Source organism: Sprattus sprattus (assembly GCF_963457725.1).
Source record: "Sprattus sprattus genome assembly, chromosome: 10".
Taxonomy (NCBI): Eukaryota; Metazoa; Chordata; class Actinopteri; order Clupeiformes; family Clupeidae; genus Sprattus; species Sprattus sprattus.
The window spans coordinates 17,459,436-17,469,544 of NC_137908.1; the positions used below are offsets into that span (position 1 = coordinate 17,459,436).

Genomic DNA, 10,109 nt, shown 5'->3' on the forward strand with positions numbered 1-10,109 from the left:
GATATGAGGATATTCAGGAACATCTGGTTACAGCGAAGCTGATATTCTACAAAAAAGCAAACCATCAAATGTTCTCTAGTTCAGGACTTCAAGACAACAAAAGGTGCTAATTGTGCAAGGGGGCACAGGCTTCCTCTAGGCACTGTACACTCTCTGACAACTGAGACCTGTATCAGTGATACGAAAAGAGTGTGTATGCAGTGTTCAATATTTCTGTGTCCGTGTGGCATGTACACAGTGTGTGTTTATGTGTGCCTGCATGCATGCATACCAAATGAGAGCATTTTGTGTGTGTGTGTGTATGTGAGAGAGAGAGAGTGTGTGTGTGTGTGTGTGTGTGTGTGTGTGTGGAGGGTCACCCTTTTCTTTCTCTTCCTTTCAGACTTACTACACGGTTGTTTCAAGGCTCTGTCAGAGTGTCAGCACTGCATTGCGAGGGAACGCCTGTCTCCACGGTGACAGTGGTTTGCTCAGGGGCGGGGTCGGGGGTCGGGGTCGGGGTGGGGGTCTCCACGGTGCTGATGGTAGCCTCTGGGGTCACGGCTGGAGGCTGGGGGGTGTTGCTGGGGGTGACCGGACCAGCAGAGGTCCCTGTAGCCGGGCTGGAGGCCCCAGAGTCACTCTGATCAGGGGCCCGGAGCCTCTTCATCAGCGTGGTAACCCGCACAGCTTTCTGAAAGGGCCAGAGAGACAAGCGTTTGAATAGCAGTAGAAACAAAACATGACATGAGTGTTGTCCACCTAGCAAATTTTGCCATCTGTAGAACCAGCATGAGGCACTCAATTTCAAGTGAGCCGTGTCCAAAAGTCTTGTTTAAAAGCATGGCATCCCTCTACTGCACACCACATTGAATTACAAACATTTTTTGTATGGGGACATGATTGCTGATCACAGAAATATACTTTTAACAGTGCCTTCTATGGAAATTCTAGGGTAACATGAGAAGTCCAATGCGCGTATCAAAACATTTAGGGATTCAGCTCTATGATTTTTTTTACTTAATTGCTTAATCCATTCAATGGGCGGTTAAGGAGACAGACTTTATTCCAACAATAGGCTAAATAATAGGCACTCATTGTACCACAAAACCTATACAGCCTACATATCACAACTCTGAACTTAAAACTTTTATGACACTATTACAATATTTTGATTAGAGTCAGCTTGTTGTTTTATATTTGCTTTCCTTAATCCAAGTCTCATCTCATCAATGTGGATTTAACTTCAGAGGAACTGAAGTGTTGTGCTACTAATGGTTTATTATTTGCCAAAGCTCAAAGAATTCTCAGGTCTGCTGGATGGAAAATAATCCTTTCTTGAACTAAGCCGTAGATGCTAAAACCAGTTTCCAAAAATTAAAATTCTGCAGGGGGATGACATGGCTTGCTAATCTCGCCATCGTTGTCCCCAAATGTTTCTTTGCAGGAGAAATGAAAGGCAATGCAGCCTTTCACACCTGCATCCTTTGATAACACTGAAAACGAATAAAAGATAAGAAAGTGCTGATTTTCCGGGTATTTCAAGAAGTGACATGCAGGTTGTGGTCCTTCTAAACTGGCGGTCAAGACTTAATCTTGTAACATTAACAGTATCAGTATTTGTCAATATTTATTCTTGTTACATTAACAGTGTTAGTACATGTCAATATTTATTCTTGTAACATTAACATTGTCAGTATTTGTCTATTTAAGGTTGTTACATTAACAGAGTAAGTATTTGTCAATATTCAATCTTGTAACATTAACAGTGTCAGTATGTAAAATCATACCTTCCACTTTGCTTTAGCAAAGTTCTTTTCGATCTGAGCACAAACGCCATCTTTTATGTTCTTATCTGAGGCCGCGTTTCCAGATATCCTTGAAAAAAGGTGAGAAAGACAATCAACTAGATGCACAAAATATGAGAAACCACCAAACCCTGTAGACATCCACCCAATGATGACGAAAAACTGTGTTAAGAGCCCTTTTATCAACAGTGCCATTTGATTTAGCTGTAGTTGGTTTAGTGGGCCACTGGTGTGAAGGTCTATTTGAGCCCTTATTGCAATATTTCTCTATATTTTCTGTTTTGCAGTTAAGCCAAGAGCACTTCAGTACCACTCATGGTTAATGGCCTCCTGTGCAGTCAGTCTTTGGTCCTGGTCCACTTCCATTAGACAGGCCACGAGGTTTTTAGCTGTAAAACAGGGCCGCTCACATAAATCAGTGAGTCATTATGACTGAGCCAGAAAACTCTCACAGATCGAAAAGACAGAAAATTCATCCAAAGCCAGCTTTGATCAAACTTATTCTGCTTATCAATCATCCCAGCTTGCCATTGCCAGTGCATATCATTGTAGGTTCATTGTGAGTTCATGCAGAGGGGCTTACCGGAGTCAGAGATTTCATCCCAGTAGGGTGAATCAAACTCATAATCTCCAGCTAGGATCTTCCGGAAGAGGTTCTTGTCATGATTGTCGTAGTCATCGTCATCAGCATCATCGTAGAATGGAGGGTTTCCTGACAACCTGACCGATAAGAGACAGCAAACAGTTAAACCTAATGATAAATTGCAAAGGCTACACTCAATAGACAATCATACTAAAATAAAATTGTTCACCATTGTAAATGCCCATGTTTAATACCATAAAAATAACTAATTCTCAGAATTGTAAATAGCTCTCAAAACTACAATTCATTGTGGGAAGAGTGATTGACAAGACCAATCAGAGACCTGGAGATCTACAAGTACTTACAGACCATGAGAGATTAAATCTGTTCACACACAGATGCAAAGATCCAGAAGATGCTCTAGGGAGTGATGATGATGAATAATGATGATGATGATGACGATGATGATGATGATGTTGGTTGTGCAGCACCACAGAGCAAGTGCACCACAGATAGGGGGTCTGTGTGTACTCACAGAATATACATGACCACGCCAATGGCCCAGCAGTCCACTGGCCTCCCATACCTCTGCCTGCCCACCACTTCAGGAGCTGATGAAAGATGACAAAGGTGTGAAATGTTTACATTTTGCTACATCAACATACAGGTTTTATTTCCACTGAAGTTGTAAGTAGTATCACTTTATATCATTTCTGTCATTCTCTCTCTTTGCTCACCAAGGTATTCTGGAGTACCACAGGGTTCTTTGATCAGGCCATTCTCCAGCTTAGCAAGATGGAAGTCACTAATGACAATTTTTGAATGCTTCAGGCGGTTGAAGTAGACAAGGTTCTCTAACTGCATGAAGGATGAAACAGATAATATTGGCCAAATACTTTGAGCAATATCAAAAGTTATTACAAAACTGCAAAAACAACTAAAATGATGCATCCTTTGCTAGACTCTGAGGAAAAAAACAATAACAATGAATGAGACATTAAATGAGCAAATTAGTGCAGTATGTTGATGTTTAGCATAAACATTACCAGTGAAACTTGGAATCATAAACAACAGGATAAAACCTAGAGGATTAAATCCATGCAGTAATGATTTGGTGAAATATCTAATTAGGATGGTCTCGCTTGGTTGTTCATAAATCATCATTTTATCTCTGCGGTTTCTCTCGGTATAGTGTCTCCATGCAGTGCTGCGATTGGTCCACTAGGTGCCAATACAGAGCAGAGGGTACCTTGAGGTTCCTGTGAACGATGTGCAGAGAATGGAGGTAGGCAACGGCCTCCAGGACCTGTCTCATCACATTGCTGGTGTCCTTCTCCGAGTAGTAGCCTTGGTCCAGGATCCAGTCAAACACCTCTCTTCCTGAGGCTCTGTGGACAAGGGGGTGGTAAGCTGTCGGCCCTGCCACAGTGAAGTGTGTTCCTCTTTACTGTAGTCTAGGCACACTTTAGGATTTGAAAAGGACTAGTAAGACGAATTCCTCTCCAATCTGAGTTTTTATTAAGCTGTGCACTGCCTTAGAAAATGTAGAGAGACCTTTAGAGAGATTGCACTTTGCCCCGGTCTGCTAAATGATTGACAGTTATTTTCTGATATCAGAGGATTCTTTTTGAGAATGGCAAAGTATGGCTGGGGATCAGAAAAAGAGTATTCTGGAATATCTTACTGCCTGCCTTAGAAATATTGTGAAGAACCACAAAATGAGCTTGGATATTTGCCTCCCTGGTGATATAAATGCACATACATTTGATATTCACATGTCCTGGAAGGGGAGACAGGCTGACTCAATGATTTCCTTTCTTTTGTGACTATTGAAGAGTATGGGGGGGATAATGAAACTCTGAGACAAAAATGAAAAAAAAAGAAACCCATTGCTTCAATTCGCACTCACAGCTCGAGGAAGAGGAAGTACTCCTTTCTTGTCTCATAGACATCAACCAGCTGCAGGATGTTTGGATGCTTCACCCTGTATGTGTGTGTGTGTGTGTGTGTGTGTGTGTGTGTGTGTGTGTGTGTGTGTGTGTGTGTGTGTGTGTGTGTGTGTGTGTGTGTGTGTGTGTGTGTGTGTGTGTGTGTGTGTGTGTGTGAATGAGTGTGTGACAGAAATGGAGAGAAAGAGGGAGAGACAGAGAGAGAGCAAAAACAAAACAGATGTGTATAATGATTGCGATCTTGTTGTTTGCAAAGCACTTAAGAGATTGAAATCCAAAAAGAGACTAATGTTTAGTGTTTAAACTACAGTTGGCATGCACACTGAATAAAAATGCTTAGATTATAAAGAATCAAGACCGTTCCAAACCCACATTTTCAAGATGATGATTTCGTTTTTGGCTGCTTTGCGCACTTTTCTCCCATCCTTCTTGAGGAACTTTTTACAGGTGTACATTTTCAAAGTGCTCTTGTCTTTTGCCCGGAATATCTCACAAAATTCCTCCCTGTAACAGGCACAAACACAAGCAAAACACATATGCAACAAACACACACACACACAAAATTGTTTATTTTGCTATCTGTTTCTCAAAGGAAGTGTTTCTCTCAATTTTCTATTGGTTTATGATTCTATTTATAAACCACGTACTGAGTATAGAAGCACAGGTGCTTTACAACCGATACCAGCTATGAATAAGTAGTATACGTATAGTTATTGTAGTAGCTATACGTAGTAGGTAACAGGAGGCAAATGGAAGCCTTGGAACACGGCACAGAGAGCAAAAAGAGTAGGTTTCACAAAGAAACTGTAAGATGAGTAACAAGCTTTTTGGAAATGTACTCACGATTTGACAACCTGTCCCAGGTCATATTTGTCTGTCACCTCTGAGGGGTTGTTATAGTTCTTCTTTTCCCCAGGGGTTAAACAGCCAAACGGCATGGCTGCTGCTGCCCTGCAGACAGTGAAGACACGGGGACTCAGAGGGGACTTCACATGAGACAAGCGGAGCGCTGAAATCTATCATGGACACTTCTTAAGCTAGGCTCAGAACTTTCTTGAACATTTTGACACTGAAAAAGATACATAGGTAAAAAAAATGGCAGGAAGAGCAGTATTTTTTAAACCATCCCATGGGTGTTGTCAGGGTATGTTTTAAAGGATGTGCTTTATTCGTTAGTTGTGAAAGATTGTAAACTCATTATAACATACATTTTACGTAATGTTAATTATGTTGTAGCATCACACATTTAAAATAAACAATCAAAGGACAGAGTAGCATGCCACAACTGAGTCTGTGCTTCTTTGTGTTCGTACCTATGCTAGTGTCATAACATGAAGTATGTTTACATATTTGCCCAAGTTTTCTCCTCCATTTAATTACAAATTGCGGTATGTGAGACCAACAAAGGGGCAATCATTAAAATTCTAATTTACATTCTCTTGACAAGAAACACCACTGCAGTGGTTTACATCACCATGGTACTCAATTTTTGTATGAGTTTATGTGTTAGCGACGATGAAGCCAGCAACCATGTCCAGTAAATTTGAATGACGTCTTTACAACTGTATGGATTTTATTGGAGCCGTGACCTTGCGTGCCACTAATGTGCCAGTGCTCTCTGCAATGTAAAGCTGCAGCACTTAGGCCCAATCCATTACACCTCAAACACAATAAATCTGTTGCTTCTCAAAGAGCAAGTGAATGTCACTCGTTCAGAGGGAAGTCAGGGCAAAAAAAAAAAAGTCCGTGGACTGACCCTTTCTGAGTACACTATCAGGCTACAGAACACTAGGGGGAAGGTTGTGCTCATTCACAGCCAGAGCAGAAATGGTAGATAGTGCAATCAGATAAATCTGTAGTTCTCTGTACACACCTTTTACAGTACTACCAAAGAAAATAAGCACAACCTTAGTATGTAAACAGTCTTTATTCAGTTTGACTCTTTGTCCGTATGCAGTATGTATGTGTCCAAAACAGTAAAGTCAAAAAAGTGTTCTTAATACCAGCAGTTGACTCATCTGGGGCCCATAATGGGGCATAATGTCAGGCACATAGATTTATTATAAGTGCCATGTATTCCAGACTAATGTCATAATACTATCCAGCGGTGTCCTCCACCCAAACCCCAGGGCTATGCTAGAGCGCTGCAATCAATCATTCATATTTATTATTTAGTCGTATTATTCACACATTCACTTTATTTCTGTGAAATTGCAGATATATGTGCAGTGGTGCTGAGCCTGTCTCACTCGTGTTCCCCTCAGCGCGCTCACGTCTGGCCTGCCTATTGATTATGGCCGCTGGGTGCAGAGAGCCAGAGAGAGGGAGAGAGGAACACCTCAGAGGAGAAGTGTCCATTGGCAGATGAAAGTGTGAACTGTTCCAGAGGACAGACGAGAGCCAAAAGCAAACGATGCAGGCGAGTTTCAGGGAAGTGAGCATGAATTATGCATCCGATGAGCTGAGCCGAACGGAGCTGAAACAACAGGAGGTTCTCATCACATTGTGTTTTCCCGGGAAATTCCTGATATTCATTTAAGTCCGACGGTGATATTATTTTATTCCCCACTATTTTCAGGCTCTGAGACTTGCTTTACAATAGAGGGGTTTGCTTATGGGAGAGGTATACTGCAGAGTGAAAGGCAACTTCTAAAATAGGGTCTTTCAGACTGATGATCTCCCAGTAGTGTTGGAAAAGGGTATTTTTGAAAATGCCAAGAGCAAGATCCACTGCCGGTGCAACTCTGTATAGAAATGCACAGCCCCAGCTTTTCTGTGAGAAACACCAAATACTATCCACTGGGTTACACTACACCCAGACCTTATATTTATTGCACAACGTAAATACACAAGTACCTTTCAGAACTTTTCAAAGTCAAAAACTTTTTTCAGGTTAGCAAATGGACCATTTGAATAGACTCCAGCATCCCATCCCCGCACCTTCAATGCTAATGCATGAACATTCAGTGAGCAGAGAGCCGACAGTAAGTGAATCATTCGCCACAAAAATATTGTCCGTTTTTCTGGGGTTGTACTGCAATGAATCACACGAGGTGCTGAATTTCTGATACAGCTCACCTCAACTGTGGGGATGGTGTACATTTGCACATCAGAGAAAATATCTGAACAAAACAGTGGGAACTGCAGATGTAATTATTGGTGGAGGAAATGGAAGACCTACAGTGGTCCTCGACTAATCCCATCTATTGCCTGAACTATGGGCTTGATTCATTATTCATGAACATAAAGCAAAACATCTGAGATCCGATTGCTTTTGGTGATGCCTCTTTTTTGCACTGCAGAGATGGTGAGGCAGTCCTGCCGTGTACTGTTCTACTCGTCTTCCTCCCTGCAGCCTCAAAGCATCGCAGTCTGCACACAACACCAGGTGCATTATTTATTCCTTTTTTTGTGTGTTTGTTGTTTTCATTGTTCAGTCATCAATAGGGTCGTATACTGTCCTCTGTTAGACTGTTTACAGAGTCTCTATCTCTGTCATCAGAGAAGAGGCAAAGCAGAGAGCCAATATTGAGCTATTAAGACTAAATGGGGAAATTAGCATTACACCAGCAAGCTCATCACTTTACAAAAAATAACGTTGAAAACATATTGCTCCCACTAGGAGGAGAATTTTTGGTGCATAAAAAGAGATAGAGGTTATCACTCTGCTAATCTGATCATGTAACACAACTGCCTGTGAACATGCCGCAGAAAAAAAACAAAGCATCTATCTGCAAGTCATGAATACTGAATACTACTTGATACTGCAAGCCTAACAATATGGAACTGTGGCATACACATCATTTTATAGATCTCACAGGCAAGACAGAGCAACTGCCTTAGATGTTCATAAGGTCTGTAGTGGCATTTTTATAAAAGGTTGGTAGAAAGTAGTGGTTGACTAACATGTAAATGTTCTGAAAGTCACCATCGGGAAAATCAAAACAAAATTAGTCAGAGTGTAAAACTGCCTCTCAAATGTGATAAATATCACATACACACACACACACACACACACACACACACACACACACACACACACACACACACACACACAAATGAAGTTATTTTACTGCAGTTTTTTCCCCGACGATGTTGCCCCTAGTGACACTTTGTTCTACAATCCCATTATGCACTCTCATATTTCCACACTGCAGTGGAAACACAGAGGGCCCTTTCAGAGACAGCTTCAAGTGTGCAATACGTAGACCCTCATGTTTTATTAACTTACTCATCTTTCTCTCAACTGTACCCGCTTATCGCTCCAACATGCAGGACAACAAAACAATCAGCATCGGCTAATGGTGAGGTAACCAATTAAGGCCTGGTCATCAGCACAAAGCATTAATATTCATGGTGCATTTGGAGTGTATTTTTAGGTCTGGTGCTGTTGTTGAGCCTCAGTGCTACACTGAGGTGCTGAGATGGCCAGCTCAATGGCTGAGGAACAAATATGCATGATAACTGTGACTTGTGTGTCATAATTGTCAAAACATCCAAGTGACAACAGACATATATTGTGTGTGTGTGTGTGTGTGTGTGTGTGTGTGTGTGTGTGTGTGTGTGTGTGTGTGTGTGTGTGTGTTTAAGCACTAATCCTCTTGAGAGAGATGACAACAGCATGGGAAGTATGGGAATCATTTCTAATGCAAATATCTGTTTAGCATATTTGTCCAGTACTAAGTCCCCTAGGATACCACGACAGACACAAATTATGTTATGTGAAGTGGCAGCATGGTGCCATTTTAATAGTACACAATATAAATAGAACCTCATTTAAATGTTCATATTGCATAGATTATGCAAGGATTGATTTGAGTTCATTTTAATTGTGCAATTTTAAATTCACGTATGTTTGGACTCATCTCAATTCCAGATTAACAAGAGATCCCATATAGTTGCATAACAACTCAAGACTACTCATGTCATGATGCCATGGAGATGACACCACTGCTGGGAAATTACATGATGTCACTTTGTATGACAACAATAAAATGCATTGTTATATTTATTATTCAGGCAGTCGGTAGAGGGTGAATGATAGAAAGACGAATGGATTTCAAGGGCTGAAGGATAACAGGGCTTTAATTCAGGTTATTTTTAACTTGGTCCTAAAACACAAGGGATACAGAGACCTTTGGAGGCAGACCACTGCCAATCTCCTTCAGTGAGATGACAAAAGAGAAACACTGAATGCAAAACAAATTCATATGGAATCTATTGTTTCCTTTTTTTATGTGGTTTTTGTATGCTATTCTAAGCTGTATTCGATTATTCTTAACGCTAGTCACTTCTGGAAGGGTTTTAATGAAATAAAAGGAGTTGAGGATTGTGGGAACACAAGTAGTAGATTATGTGGGAGAACAAACGGTGGATTACAACCGCAAGTCAGGGGGAACGAATCAGAGAAAAGAAAAACAGTCAGCTGATGAGCATCAGTGGAGAGGGCCTAGAACAGATAATAAGTCCTGGGTGAGATGGGCGGTAAGAAATGTTGTCTTATCACTCAGCATTGACTGGGTCATATCTCCTGAGGTATTTCTGGGATTATAAGGCACTATGCCTCAGGTCATACCTGTATATTCTTATACAATGTGAGGTTTAAACAATCTTCAGATTCTCTCCTGGATTTCATCAGTCTTCATACTGAAACACGCACACAAGCTCTCAACCATTTCTGCCACTAATCTGGCCAAGGCTGTGCTCCAGCCTTCACACATCATGAATTCATCTAAATGTGTGAATCTTCACATGCATGACAAAGAGCAGTCTGCCGCACTGATCTGCTCG

The 10,109-nt window shown here is 41.2% G+C and overlaps 1 protein-coding gene across 1 annotated transcript; it reads right to left on the minus strand.

Annotated features, from left to right (window-relative positions):
• Positions 1 to 400: 400 nt before the first annotated feature.
• camkva (CaM kinase-like vesicle-associated a) lies at positions 401 to 5,266 on the minus strand (the record flags this gene model as incomplete). Its single annotated transcript, XM_080846077.1, has 10 exons — positions 5,163 to 5,266; positions 4,692 to 4,823; positions 4,280 to 4,354; positions 3,620 to 3,758; positions 3,108 to 3,228; positions 2,906 to 2,981; positions 2,371 to 2,507; positions 2,098 to 2,176; positions 1,770 to 1,857; positions 401 to 673 (listed from the first exon to the last, which is right to left on the minus strand). The coding sequence occupies exons 1-10, from the start codon at positions 5,255 to 5,257 to the stop codon at positions 401 to 403; spliced, it is 1,215 nt and encodes a 404-aa protein (XP_080702203.1). The 5' UTR covers positions 5,258 to 5,266.
• Positions 5,267 to 10,109: the final 4,843 nt, after the last annotated feature.